The 15,474-nt window shown below is 47.8% G+C and overlaps 1 protein-coding gene across 13 annotated transcripts in view; it reads right to left on the bottom strand.

Moving 5' to 3' along the window:
- The window catches only part of NTM (neurotrimin), a 678,721-nt gene that overhangs the window by 378,460 nt on the left and 284,787 nt on the right, over positions 1–15,474 (bottom strand). The window contains exon 1 of one of the 13 annotated variants that reach the window (XM_065570615.1): positions 7,542–7,732. The exons of the other annotated variants lie outside the window; for them this stretch is intronic. Within the exon in view, the coding sequence (XP_065426687.1) occupies positions 7,542–7,599 (58 nt within the window). The 5' untranslated portion in view covers positions 7,600–7,732. Of the gene's footprint in view, positions 1–7,541; positions 7,733–15,474 lie in introns of those variants that run through there. 13 annotated transcript variants of the gene reach the window in all.

The raw sequence follows: 15,474 nt of genomic DNA, 5'->3' as shown, positions 1-15,474 counted from the left end.
AAGCAAGCTGCCTCCCTGACATTGCCTCTTCTTGGAAACAGCAGTAAATCCCCTTTGACAGGGACAGCAGGGTCAGACTTCCCGCCTACCTAACTAAACAGCAAAGGATGAATATTCATTTCAGCATTACCTCCCACGTCTGGCCAGCCAGGCGGGCTGCATTCAGACTAGATCTCCAGAGAATGTTTTTTAAGTCTATTTTTGTTTCATTCCCAAGAAGCATAGCCTTGCCTTTTTGGAGCAATAGTTTACTTAAGGGACGTTAATTAATTCTCCCAGACAATTTAAGTAGAGCAAAGACGCCATTCTCAATCCCCAGAACCTGGAAACAGCTGCCTTCTTCCATTCTACCTCTGCCTAGAAGCACACACCTGAGTCCTCCAATTCTGTAGGGTACATGCCTGATTTACACATATGTAGCTCCAGTAACTTCAAGGGGGCCATTCCTGTGTTAAGAATCTTGCTGAACTGGGTCCCAAGTACAATGTCATTTAAAATGCACCAGTTCCCTTGGCAACTAAACATTACTGTACCTCAGTCTTTGCAGCTGCCCTTCTTGGCAATACAGGGAGTAATGATAGCTCAGTATGCACCGTATCTAGCTACCGAAAGCAAAACTGGATAGCTTCTAAGTGTTAGCATTGAAGGGATAAAATTCAGCTGTGCAGGTAAGGCTAATTCTAGGTACCATTTTGTGATGGGAGTGCTCCACTCACCGCTGGTCTTGCGCCTCCTCCTGGCAACTCTGGGGATTAGCTCATCAGCTCCACGCCCCTTCCTGTGGTTGCATGCCCTCACTCCGACACTTTCTTTGGTCTGAAGCCCCTCTCACTCCTGGAACCCCAGAGTCCTCTTCATGACTCAGCCCTCCGGCCAGGTCATTCAGTGTTTTCCTCTTCCGGCGTACAAAGTCTTTTAAAGTCTCTCTTCACACTAGCAGTCTCAGGTGGTCTTCCCATTCACTGCCCCATTGTGCCACTCCCTCAGTGGCTGGTAGAGAAGCCCAGGCCCACCCTCTACTCCGAGTTCCAGTCTAGGGACCCTCAACCAGCAGTTCTGGGCTTTCCTCTCCCAGCCCTCACTGCTCCTTCCCTGGACTGCTTCCTGCCACTCCTGGTTCCCCGCCTTACTCTGGCTTTACCAGCTCCAGGCCCTCTTCCCAAGGAGTAACTGCCCTTTCCCAGGAGCAGCCCCTGTCTGTTGCCAGCTTCGTGGGCCCCGCCTGTTCCTGCACAGCTGAGCCTGCTTGCAATCAACTCCCTGCCTCTTCCTCCAGCCTGTTGAGTTAATAGGCCTGCCTGACTACTTTAACCCCTTCCAAACATGTGTGAGGTGGACACCCCATCACATACTTACATCCCATGTAAGTGTAATAATACCTTGCTTTATATCCAAATATCTCAGAGAACTTTATAAAAGATTCCATTATTACCATTTTACAGATGGGGAAACTGAGGCACAGTGCAGCAAAGTGACTTGTCCAAGGCTGCCACCAGCTGCAGACCCAGGAATAGAACAGAGGTCTTCTAAACGGCAGTCCAGTCCTCTATCCCCACCCAGGCCAACTCCGCTGCTATTGCCCATTGTGAAAGCCTAAAATCCATTAGCTCACTGTTTGATGGGGTTGGGGGTCTCAGTTCAGATGCCAGCAGACACATCTTACCTGTGTGATATTGTGCCTCAGTTTCCCAATCTGTACAGCAGGGAAAAGAGTTCTTATTTATCACTGCAATCCAAGGATTAAAAATGGAATAGGAACACTAAAGATACCCACCCCGACACCCCAGCTTTAAACAGAAGGATGTTTTTCTCTCCCAACGCTGAAGTGTTAAACTCCGGAGAAGTTTTGACAAGTGCTAGAACAGCAGCATTCATTATCAGTTTTGCTCTGTTTAATGCTCTTTGCTCATGTGTTCCTCCCCAGGGCCTGGTTTACTCCTCCTCAGAAATCTCTCTGAATTCAGCACATCTTAACCCAGTAATTGGGATCGTGATGCCCCTAAGGAAGAGCATCTTTATCTTCCCAGGCCCCCATCTGTGGATGTGTCACTCACAATTTTGCATTGTTTAAGTGCCCCAAAGACTGCACCCCACACCACAAGCCACCGCCCCGCAGGATTTTAGGGGATATCTAATCTAGTTTGTTATGATGACAGCGGGTTTATTGGATCCATTTTATTACATGGGGCAATAAGTTCTCACCTCAACCACATGAAACCTTTGGCTAACTGTAGAGCATTTTCCTCTGGAAATATGTGACTGTAATGTACCCGACGAAGGTGCTCTGTATCGCTCTCATTTTCCATACCCACTACAGCCCTGATCCTGCAAAGAATTATGTGCCCACGTAACTTTATATTATGGGGCTTCTTGTGTGCGTAAAGTTAACCATGAGTATAATTCTTAGCAAGCTTAGGGATGTGTGAATAATAGGAAATTAACATTTCAGTCAGTTCATTGCGTCTTGGATCATCTGCAAACAGATCCTCCCCTATATTCATTCTTCATAATTATGCAAACAATTTTTTTCTCAACTTATGCTTAGGTCATGGCTTGCTATTCAAGTTGTGTTGCTCAGTCAATTGCAGGTGGACAGCAATTTAAAACTCACTTCCTGAGGGTGCTTGATTATGCCAGGTGTAAGAAGAGATGCTTTCTGTGAACATTCACACAACTGAGTCATGAATCATCTCAGAGGGTACGTCTATACTTACCTCGGGGTCCGGCGGTAAGCAATCAATCTTCTGGGTTTGATTTATCATGTTTTGTCTAGACGCGATAAATTGATCCCGGATCGATCCCGGAAGTGCTCGCCGTTGACGCCGGTACTCCTGCTCCACGAGAGGAGCCCGGGGGGAGCCTGCCTGCCGGGTCTGGACCCACGGTAAATTCGAACTAAGGTACTTCGACTTCAGCTACGTTATTCACGTAGCTGAAGTTGAGTATCTTAGTTTGAAATGGGGGGTTAGTGTGGACCAGGCCAGAGATACTGAGGATACGGGAATGTCAACGTCATCCAAGCAAGCTCATGGAAAAATCAGAACTAATGGAGAACTGTTTTCACTCTTTGCCTGCTCTGTCCCATGTGGGAATCTCCATCATACACCTCCCTTGCCTAAACCCAGGGTCAGAGATGTTTAGATTATAGACAGCTGCCATCAGAAGCATGAATCATAGAATATCAGGGTTGGAAGGGACCTCAAGAAGTCATCTAGTCCAACCCCCTGCTCAAAGCAGGACCAAATCCCAACTAAATCATCCCAGCCAGGGCTTTGTCAAGCCCGACCTTAAAAACCTCCAAAGAAGGAGATTCCACCACCTCCCTAGCATGGTTTTATTTTAGTTCATTTCATTGCATCAGTTGAAGGGCTTGTATCTCCTCTGCATCGCAACTTGTGCAAAGTGAGTGCAAAGCACTCAGCCTGTGCTCAAGTGTAAAGGAGCATGCCAGGCACAAGGCTGGAGAGAATCAGGGTCATGGGATATTTCTTGCTGCTCAAAAGGTACCATGTCGACATCCCTCAAGATCAAAGCCCTCTATTCATCAACAGAGCAGGCACAGCAAGGCAACAGCATTTGCTGCCCAGCTCTGCACCTCCTGCTCTTCCACCTCTAACCCAGAGGAATAACTTTTAGGGGAAGGAGAACAGATTAGTCTCCATCATTCCCTTTCATGCTTTGAGCTCTTCGCTGGCAAAAGAGCGTGTTAACTGTGCTATTGGCTTACGTGATGTCAACACGTCTACTACGATCTGGAGTGAGATTCCCACCCCTCCAAACTTCTTTCGCAATAGCCATTGAGCAGTGATTGGATAGTAAACAGAAACATGTTTTAATCCTTACTGTGCTGCTGATAGGATCCCAGGAGAATCACTCTTGGGTTTTTATTTTAATAGCACTGCATGAGCCTTTACTGGTAATTACACACAGGGGGAAATTCACCTCTGTGCAGAGGGGCTGACACAAGGACTACAGAACAGAACCGTGGTCTCTAAGTTCCAAGTACCCACATGGGAAGAGATGCTGACCCCCTGCACAGGAGTGGATTTCACATACAATTGGGATGAGTTCACCTCTTTTCTCTGGAGGCTCTGTCCATGGTGCTGAACAGACTGGCCAACCCATGGAAGCTCAACTATCTTGACAGTCTGTTTGATTCCCCATTCCACGTGACCATTTCCCTCAAAGAGAATATTTTTCTGTAATAACTGGATGCCTGTATAGCTGCACTAGAAAGACTTTCAAAACACTGCTGAAATGTTACACAGACTTTTTATTACTGGGACAACAAGCTCTATGGACCAGGGTAGATTTCATAGGAATTATCGCCCCTGTTCCCCTTCCCCTCAAACAGAATCTGTAGGGAAATAAATAACATTTTCCTTCTTCTAAACTTCGCTCACAAAGCAAAAACAAAATCAGGAGGAAAGATGCTCTTGTGATAAAGACAGTAAACTAGACTACAGGAGAGATTTAGGTTCCATTTCTGTCTCTGCCGCAGACTCTCTGGGTGAACTTGGGCTAGTCACTTATTCTCTCTGTGCCTCAGTTCCTCATATGTAAAATCAGGCTAATACTTCCTTTGTCTATTTAGACTGTGAGCTTCCCAGGGCAGGGATTGCCTCTCATTACATACGCATGCCTAACTTAGTACAATGGCACCTTGATCTCAGCTGGGGCCTCCAGATTCTGCCATAATGACAATCATATTAAATTAATTGGTACACAGATCAACAACTACAACAACAAAGAGCAATCAAGAGTAACTTTTAAAAGATTTCCTCAGCTCTTTTTAAAAAAAAAGTTGGCATTATGCAAACACGCACTTCGTTCCATAAAAAATGGATGCGAGCGTGTTTTGTAAATTATAGATTAGCTAGACGTGATCCCTCACCAAAGAGGCCGAGACAGAGTTACAAAGCCAGCAGCATTTCAACGGAGCTCACTGGGCAGCAGGTCAGAACAGTCATAATAGTATGTTCTCTTTTTTATTGTTATTATTTCTACATCCGTATAACAATAGTTTGCAGTGTTGTTGCAGCTGTGCTGGTCCCAGATATGAAAGAGACCAGGCAGGGGAGGTAACATATTTATTGGACCAAATTCTGTTGCTGGAAGGTACAAGGTGTTGAGATCTGTGTAAGCTCAAATACTTGTACCTTGCACCAAAAGAAGCTGATGCAATAAAAACCTCACTCATCCCCCTTGTCTCTTTCAATAATAATAATGATGTCACTTACAAAGGAGGATGCACATTGTACAGGTCTGGTGTGTGAGGGAAGAAGATAGTAGCACATGGGGAGGGATAGGTCTAACACCACTGTTTTGCATCTCATACTTCTCTGGTTGCTCCTGGTTATTAACTGAAACAATATCTGGTGTATGCCTTAATGGGAGATTACTTGTGCTGGTGTATGTTATACACAGAGTGGGTCTCTTGGAAGAGTTACTCAGAAGAACTGCTAGCACCAGGCAGAACTCGGGACACTGACAAGGTGACCCCATCCCACCTCCTGAGCACGTTGCATTTCAGAAGATATTCCAGTGCCAGGGCTAGGCAGGGTTAACATTTGTGCAAGCTGCTTAAGAGGTAGGGGGACGAGGGTGAGGAACAGGCACCGGGGAGGCCTTAGGGAAAAGCCGATCAAAAGCCGAAATAAATACATCTGATGAGCATAACCAGTTCTTAAGAAGTGCAGATTTTCTCTGACATCACGCAGTCAAGACTCGAGACTTTGAAGCAAAGAAACGTATGAAAGAGGGGAATAAATCCAGCTTGATGCGCCAGAAAGGAGCTTCCCCTTGATGGCTGTGCATCTGACTGTGGCGGGGAAATCCCACCCTCCATGCCATTCGCTCACTTCTCTGCTGGCATCCAATCCATCTGGGAAGAGAGGGGAACCTCCCTCCTTCACCAGTCTCTCCCCAGATGGGAAAACAATATATTTTCCATGCGTGTACGTGTCATAACCTGAACTACATGGCCACAGCTGCTTCTGAAAACAAAAAAACCCTGTCCTCTTTTAATAAAGGGACATGGACAGGTGTTAGACCCCAACATATAGTGGGAGAAACACGGGATTTGCAAAAAATATTTCCATGCGATGTTCCTCTTGAAGTTTCAAAAAGAACAGTCATTCCGTTGGGTTTAAAATCTCCCTCCAGCCCCACTGCTGGAAGCCCAAACACAAAAGCACCATGGTAGCTCATGAGAGCTGGGAAGTCAAGCAAATGAGAAACTGGAGGGAAAGTGTCCAGCCTAGTTTGATTGTGCTAAGAAAGGGGGAAATGAAACATCCCAGCGAGCCTTCTGCACTCGAAGGAAAATCTCAGCCTTTTTGAGAAGCACATACACAAAACAAAGCTTGCTAGTGTCACACATATGAAGCCGCAAAACTCAGCTCGGTTTCACTCATATGATTAAAAAAAACATGAGCAAAGGGAAGATGCACGCACAACTTTGCCCTGAGGATTTTCGCTGAAGCAGCTGCACCAGTGCAAACCCATTGTGCAGACAGGCAAAACCACTACTGGCACCAGACAAACTCCCCCCTGCTTGAAACTGCAGTAAACTGCACCAGCAAAAATTACCACATCCATATGAGCGATTACACTGTTGCTACTACACCTGTGGTCAAAATGGGGGCAAATCCCCGGTGCAGTCCAAGCCCTAGAGAGTCACATCGCGGTCCAGACCCTCAGCTGGCATAATATCACTGCCGCTGGCCTTACAGATAAAGAGATCTGTCAATGCTACTTTTTTATCTACCAGAAGGGGTCACCGTTGAAATGAGCAACAGCAGACAACCCCACCGCTCCGGTCCATCCTAGCATGCTACCAGTCCAGGGAGGAGCTTGGGGGTGGGAGCGGAGAACCACGATATGTGCATAACATATTCAATGCAACACAAGAGCTGCTGGGAACCAAGTTGCCCATAGTGCAAGAGGGAGTAATTTCATACTGTGTGGGCTCCATGCTGTGCCCGAATAAAGCGTTGGATGTGGAGGGGCTGCATTTCTTTTGGAAGCCTTTCTCCCAGGGCCTCAGTGAGACTGACAATTTGGAGCTGCTGCCTCTCCACCTCAATATCAAGCAGCAGGGTCTTCCAGCTGGAGGGCATGTGGCACTCCTCTTCCCTCCCCCCAGCACCCATCGGGGCAAGAGAAGGACCATTGTGTTCCCTGTTTGCAGGGTGTCTAGTTGTCACCAGCCGCTTGTGACTTGGAAGGCAATAACTGCTTCCTGCTTTCCCTTTGTGTAGGTCTCTGGGGTCTGGGGGAGGGGGTGAGGAGCCCCAGAGCTCTCAAGATTACTAGAGCAAGGAGGGGAGTTTCTTGCCACCTCCCTGTCTGCGGGTCCTGAGGCCGGAGAGGGGAATGGGGGGATGAGGGTCCTGAGGCCTGCTGAGGGAAGGAGGATGGGGGACGGAACTCCAGGCCCTTGGAAGAGAAGAAGGGACAGTCCCCCTTTTATTCTCATCTCTTCTGCCCTGGAACCCCCCAGTAGGAGAGTGACGGGGTGACGTGTGACTAGGACTCACCTCTCCTTCTGGCTCTCTCTCTGCAGCACCCGGGTTTCCCCATTTTGCACCCAAACATTGGAGACAGCAGCTCTTGTTGGCCCTACTCGAGGGTGAGTCCTGGTATCTCCTAAGGGCAGGCAGAACCCCTGGTTTTGCCTGAGCAGAGCTCCCAGTGCTGTTCTGCTTGGCAAAGAGAAGGGTTTACCCCTCACTCCACAGGATTCAGAGACAGTCTGAGATCTGGGAACAAGTAGCTGCTTCCGGGTCAGAGGAGGAGCCCAGCTGGGCCTGATTGAAAGAGGCACAGGTGGTAATCAGCAGCAGGCTGGGATCTCAGCTTACAGGAGGTGTGAGCGGTGGCTGCAGAAAGGGGCCAGGCTAGGAAAGCCTGAGGGAACGGAGCTGGACCTCGACCTCATGCATTTGGGAGACTTTCAAGTTCTTTACCTGACAGATTGGCTCTTAAAAGTCCTGTGTGTTCGGTCCTTGCTCTGAGCTAATTGGAGTCCTCCCTTACTGGCCCTCCTCACGATGTGACGCCATGACTGAGTTCTGTAATGCATTAGTCTAGCCGCAGTGAATGGGCTGAAACTAGGGGTGAATGGGAGGGGTTAGTGGCCTGTGATGTGCAGGAGTCAGCCTAGATAATCTGCTGATCTCGTTTGGCCTTAAACCTTTATGACTGACTCAAAGCTGCAGGAGGCTCGGGAGTCTGGTTCCCCAGGGGCCTGGGTGAACATTTCCTTTGGTCCATCAGGGTTCGCATCCCCACCGCACGTATGACGCTGGGCAAACACTGCTGACACACCAGTAACGCGCAAAAGGTTTACGCCGGAGCAGGACTATTTCCTGGCTATTCAGTGAGAAGGGAGGAGCTTGGGCCTCTCATCTGGGCATCTCTAGACCAGTGCCATTGTCAAGCAGGGCTCCTGTGGCAATCTGTGGAGAGTAATAATACTCCACCGTCACCCAGAGGTGCTGTAAAGCATAACCAGACATTGCACAGGGAGAAGGTTTGTCAGTGGCAGGAAAAGAACCTAGGTAAGTCCTGGCTCATGCTCCACCCATTAGGCCACATCTGTAGACACAGATGGATGTGAAGGACACATGATGATTGTAGCGTATATTTGGGGGGAAATGCCACAGTTGGATGATTTTGGAAACACAGAGATTGTTGGGGAGGGGGGATTGCAACAAATATTCCCTCCCCCCTTAACACTTTCCGTTCCAATGATCTCCCAAACACAGGTGAATTATGTCTCACCACATGCCGTAAGTGTTATCTCAGTTTTACAGACAGGGAAGTTCAACCTCTGTGTGCCTCAAGTGACCAGTCCCCCTGTAACTCCTCTCTGAAGTCCAATGAGGATTCCTAATTAGGCTAATCAAGAAGTATCAGGTCACTGAGTCAGAACCTAGGTTGTCTGAATCCTAGATTTGTCCTTCTGCCTTTCAAATGAACAGAACTTCAGGACAGTACAGCGCAGATGGTAGAAGCTTGGTTATACATGTACATGGTCAGCACTGAAGGAGTTAAAGCAGAAGGCAATGACCCCCAAGGAGAGCTTTGGAAATTATATATTTGACCGTTCTCTGGTTTATTAGCATTGTTTTATTCCTCCTCTGCCTGGCAATTTTTTTTAAACTTCCATAGCAAAAACTGTGCAATTACCATAATTGGGTCACCCCTAAGATGTGTGATTGACACCCAGGGCACCCTACCAAGAGAAACGGACTTCTGGCTCATTATAAGCTTTAGCTTGACAGGCTATTTCAGTGGCAGGAAGAAAAGCCATCAGAACAAATGCACTGGGGAGAACCTAGGGGGCATGCATCCTGCCAGGCTAGAGGTTTTGATCAGCCATTGTGAAGTCCCACAATGTCACCTAAGATCCTGTGGATGTTTCTGGACATGGTCAGCTATGGAGGAGATATGACCTATTCACCCTGCTCGCTAAGACCCAGGATGGGCAATGCTGCTAGTGACAAACGCCCATTACTGTCCTCTGCTTGGTGGAATCAGCCCAGCACCATGTTTGATTCTCTCTCTGGAAGTCTTCAAAGTCGGTAGAAGCTCTAGAGGGGTCAAAGCTGGATCCCAGCTATTCTTAAAGTTCAGTTTCAGCTAGGTCTGGGTCTAGAGTGTGGGCCTGGCTGCTAAGTTGAGATGTGCCCCAAAGTGTGGGGTGTTTGCACATAGGATTGAGGTCTGTACCCAACTCTAGCCCTAACATGCTGATTAGGGATGGGCAAACTGGCTAACAGAGGTGCCAGGTTGCACAGGCATCAGCCCCGTTATCAGCTGGAAAACATCAGCCAGTGCCCATGCCGTCCGTGTTTAGTGCTCTGCTGCCAGCCTCAGCCTAGCATTAAGAGGGTAAGATCACGCACTCCTAGGTCTGCCTGGGTGGCCAGCGGCATCTGGCTAGTTAGTCTCCCATGTAGGGCAAAACCACCCCAGCTGCCCTCCTTGGGGGACAGCAGGTGAGCTGAGCACCTTGACAGCCAGGTGTGGGAGCTCTTTCTCTTACCCTCCCCTCCTCAGCTGGAGGGGACAGAGAACTGAAAATCTCCTGGCTTTCAGAGTGAGGGAGAAGTGAGGGACCATCTTCTCAGCTTTCCTCCAAGACCACAAGTGGAGGGGTAACAAGATACCAGGTTCTTTGTCCGCTCTGCACACACACACGTCCACACACCAGCTGTTTCATTTTAAATGGCCCCTACAGTAGCACAGAACCTGCCCTAAGCCACAGAACAAGTGTAACATGGGCATTTCCTGTGCAAGCTTCCTTTAGGCTACCTGGAGAGTATGCTCCTACTCTGCACTGCAAAGGACTCCTGTAGGGGAGTCAATGACTCAGGGACCATTTGATCTTCTTTGCTGAGACTCCTTCCAAGAGGGGCCAATTTTAGGGGTGGTTCTGGTACGTGGATACCGCTCTGATAAAAACCAGTTTCCCATATGAGTCATTCAACAGTCGACAGCTGATAACTGCTGTGGCCCAGACATGCCCAGGAAGGGATTTAAAAATGTTATTAAGACGATGTTTAAAAAAAAAAGTGAACGGTACAGTTACACCTGTGTCCAACCCTCCTCATGGTTAGAGCTGAAACATATCCCCTGAGGCAGGGTGGGGCTCACAGCTGACTCAATCAACATCGAGAACAACTGAAATCCATCGATCCAGCCCTCTCTTTACAGTCTGGGGCAGACACAGCCTTGAGCATTGACAAAGTCAAAAAGAACCTCACAGGCTGAGTCTGAACAGAGAACCATCAGGACTGAGGTGAAGACAATGAAACGCCCTGCTTATGTCATGAGACAAAAAGCTGGGACTGTGTAAGAGAATGAGAAGAGGTGCCAAATGTTATCCTTTATGGAGGAGACACTCTGCCAAAGCGAGTGTCTCATGGAAAGTGAATCCCAGTTTTCTCAACCACACAAGTGCTGTAAGGGGACTCACCACTGGGTAAGAAATACCTTAGTAGATAAGAAAATACCTTGTTAATAGTTATAAATTATACCTTACATGTTATGTTTTTTCTTTTATCTCTAACCTTATGTTTCCACATCCTTTTTACTGGCTTTTATTTGAAACTTTAACTCAAGCTTTGTTAAATAAACTTCAGTGCGGTTTCCCTGTAGACACGTTTAAGTGACTTATGCTAAGGCAAGTGCTGGACTGAGGTAAAGCCAATAAACTGAGGTGCACTGCTTCCCTGGAGGCAGCCGATTGGTGTACAATGGTGTGTCCTGAAGACACAGGACCGGGCACTTGAATGTAATAAGGTGGGGTGTGTAAATTGCTAGCCTGCACTGGAAAAGAGCAGGCCTTCTGGTAGCCTGGCCCGAAGTGTGTTTGTGTTGCCTACAGCAGGTATCTTGGGATAGTTTTCCCCGGTTGGGAACAGACAAGACTTCCTTGCACTGTAAGCAGCTGGGTGACATCAGGACACCTCAATTAATCCTCAAAAGTGTCACAACTTCCAGTCCAGATTAAAACATGCACCACATGTGTAAAATGTCCCATGTCCGCTCCAGCATCAAAGCCATGAGGCAACCAGTTCCCTAGGAAACAAGTGGACTTTTGAAGGCGTCATCAACTCTGCTTTCAGGGTGCAATTTTCAAAGGAGCTGAAGAAAGTTAGGTGCCCAGTTCCACTTGAGCTTTCCTGGAGTCTGAGTACCTAACTCCCCTTGGCTCCTTGGAAAAGCCCAGCCTCAAACCAGGCCCTGCCTAGGCAAGTAGAGCAAAGACACACCTGCACCTGTGGGTATGAACCCTACTCATCCAAGCAGTGCCTCCCTCCCCTGCTCCAAACGACACTGCTACTTTTAGCAGTGTCATGTCCTGCTTCCAGAGTCCTTCCCGATGCAGTGAAAAGCTCCAGCAGCGGAGAAAAGCTCCGGCCGCTCCCTGCTACCAGAGCCTTTCACTGACACACGTAGTGACACACTGCAGTGTGGAGGCAGCCTGCCTTCCACTGCAGTGTGCAGCCCCATCTACACGACATGCTGTTGCCAGAGGTGTGCAGCACAGATGTAGCCTCAGTCTATTGTGCTGATGGCATCAAGCTGCCTATCAAATGGCTGCCCCGTCCCGTGCCGTTCTTCTTTGCCTTTGCCCCCAGGCCTCTCCACATTAACACGCAGCAAATGTATCTCTATCAAAACCAATTGTCGTCAGACAGCTCCGCCAGATCATTCCTCTCTCTCTGAGCTGTTAAAGGACTGTGGAATCAGGACAGCAACAGATATTTTAAGGACTTCATAAATCCGTGAAGATAAGAAACCACCCACCCAGCACTTTATAACAATACCCCATGCTGGCGAACAGGCGTATAAGAAATTCAGACAACAGCCCACGGAAACCCTCCAATAAATCTCTCCTGCATTTTACATATATATACACACACACACACAGGCGTCATTCATTTAAAAACTTGGACCAAAAAAGCCTTAAAAAAAATCTCACTGACTTTTCCCCCTATGTGCATTACCTCCACCAATCTTCCTACCCCGGGTTGGCCACCCCATGGCAGTTGTCATTCCTTTCCTCTCCCCCCTCCCCCCCAGTCACTCCCCAATAACTCCTTTCTGAATTCCAATGAGGTTTTCTAATTAGACTAATTAATTTTCTGCCCAAGTTAATAAGACTGCCTGCGTTTCAGAAATAATTGGACTCCCCAAACACCCATTTTCCCTCCCCTCCCGCCTCCCCCTTGGTGGGGAGCTGTGATAGGCCTCCTTAATAATGCAAAATTAGCTTCTGTTTTTCAGGTGATGGCTTCACATTTCAAGAGTTATTTAGCAGCAAAGAGTCCTGTGGCACCTTATAGACTAACAGACGTGTAGGAGCATGAACGTTCGAAAGCTCAGGACTCTTTGCTGCTTTTACGGCTACCCCTTTGATAAGAGTTATTTAGTGTTTTTTTTCTTTCACACTTTGACACCAGCTTCCACGTCCTAAAGAGAAAAGAAGCCAGGGGGTGAGTGTGGGACGGGCGAAGGGCGGGTCGGGGAGGCAACAGCCTAGATTCATTCCATGAGCCGCTAAATCCGTTCAGGGATCAGCACGCTATGAAACTCCCACGCTATATAGGATCGGTTTCCTGGCAGATTAATTTCCACCCCTCCCGGGCTTTGCTTTTTACTTTCCACAGTAGGTTAGAGCGCTGGGTGCATTCTGGCATCTGTGCCGAACTGATTGCCGAGAAAGGAGGGTTTGGTTGGAGGGCGTCATTCCCTTCCACTGTCCTGCTTTGGGGTCAGTGAATAGTCTCCTGAGGATGGAATGGCCTTTCTTTCTACAGCAATTCCCTGTTTTCTGCACAGAGTCCCCTCCCTGCCAGACAGCCTTCAGGGATAGGTGATGGCATATAGATTGTTAATCACATTTATGACGGTAGTCCCTAAGGAGCTGCCAGGGGGCTAGACACTGTACAAACACAGAGTAGTCCCTGCTCTGAAGGACTTACAATTTAAATAGACTCAGATTCTAAGACCGGAAGGGACCATTGTGATCATCTAGTCTGATTTCCTAGTCTTCTCCAGAGAGCATCCCCAAATGAATCCCTAGAGCAGAGCTTTTAGGAAAACATCCAATCTTGATTTAAAAATCATCAGTGATGGAGACTCCACCGCAACCCTGGGTAAGTTGTTCCGATGGTTAATGACTCTCACTATTAAAAATCTACACTGTATTTCCAGTCTGAATTTGCCTCGCTTTAACTTCCAGCCATTGGAAAGGTCGGGTTAGGCCTTTCTCTGCTAGACTGAAGAGCCCATTATTAAATATTTGTTCCCCAGGTAGGTACCTATAGAGTGTGATCAAGTCACCCCTTAACCTCTTTGTGAAGCCAAACAGAGAAGCCAGACACAAGGTGGGGGGAAGAGGTACAGTACACAATACAGAGCTCTGTGCTCAAGGTCACTGGTTCAAAGTCACACATGGCAGAGGGTCTCTGGGAGCTAATGTGACAGGAGCTTGTAGTTTCAGGCTAAGCATCTGTGTCACAGCTAGTACCTTTGGGCATGTCCTGCCTCCATTTACACTAGATAGATGTAAATTGTAGAGCAGTATAAACCTTTTAAAGTGTGTCAGCAGGGTCATGGAGCAGTTAAAGCACAACACTTTAGCACCGTCTACAATTGACCTCTCTCTGGTGCACCCTGCTGCACCATATAGACTAGGTCTCAGCTGGATGTCTCAGAAGAAGTGCTGGTCCTGTGAGGTGCTGGGTCCTGCAGCTCCCTGTCAGATCGACGGGAGTAGAGGGTATTCAGAACCTCCCAGGACGGGACTCAAGCGGGAATGCAAATAGGAGGTAGAGTCTCCATTCTCATCCTCACAGGCAGTCCCTCCCGTGTGTTGTGTTCAAACAGGCAAATTGCTACAGACATGCTCAGTATTGGCACTCTTACCACGTTTCGTTTCAATATGGTAAAAAAGGTGAATAATTAATACATCTGTCTAAAGCAAAAAATAAAATAAAATAAAATTCAGCATTATCCAAAGGAAATAAGAAAAGGCCAAGCTCATCGTTTCAATTCTTTTCCACTGACAAAGTTGTCAACATCGCCGCCTTCCTACAAAACATTGCTAAATTGACAAACCTGCATTTTCCGACAGAAAACTGTTCTGCTGAAAGTTTTTCGGCCGGCTCTAATGAATGTGCCATGTTTTGCCACTGGAAAACAAAGCAAACCAAGCATCTGTACAACCCACCGGAGTGGGAGACAAGAATGGAAGCCGCCCCCAATCATGGACTTATTGATCAACCTCTCTATCTATGGGGGTGTGTTCCCCTTTTCTCCCCCACCAACCTAGAGTTTCTGAGGACACCGGGAAGCAGGGGAGGGAGGGGGCTGAGTCAGCAGAACCCAGAGATGGCGGCCGACACTTTTAAAAAGTGGCTGGTGATTTTGGTGCCCAATTTGAGACCCCGTAAAGAGGCCTGATTTTCAGGGGTGGGGGTTGGCTCAGCACCTCCTGAGAAATACATTCCATTGTCTGAGTGATATAGTGCATCATTTCCCCAGCTCATCTGATTCCCTGCTCCCTCCCCTCTCTTCACCTGTTCATGTGTATTTAGCCTTGTTGAAATCTGGCTTGCTCCATTTATCCAAAGCTTTGTTCCTCTCTCTCTCTCTCTCTCTCTCTGCCCTGATTTTATTATACTATGTAGAGATATATCAGCCTGCCTGCTGTCTGTGCACAGGTTGCGTTTGTCAGCGGCGTTATCTCGGACTCACCTCATCGTTCTGTCACTGCAGCATTCAGAGGCGTCGGCATTAATGTTAATGATGATGATGATCTTACATTTATTTAGTGCCTTCCATTTGGTTTTATAAAGTAAACGCTAAGGCCTTGAGTAGCACCCTAGAGCGGACAAGATGCAAGTGAAATGACCATCATCTTAGTCACCAGCAAAGACTGAAGCTGTGACC

This window comes from Chrysemys picta, chromosome 16 (genome assembly GCF_011386835.1).
Source record: "Chrysemys picta bellii isolate R12L10 chromosome 16, ASM1138683v2, whole genome shotgun sequence".
Lineage (NCBI taxonomy): Eukaryota > Metazoa > Chordata > Testudines > Emydidae > Chrysemys > Chrysemys picta.
The sequence above is the reverse complement of the archived record's forward strand: the minus strand, read 5'-3'. Positions and strand labels throughout refer to the sequence as shown.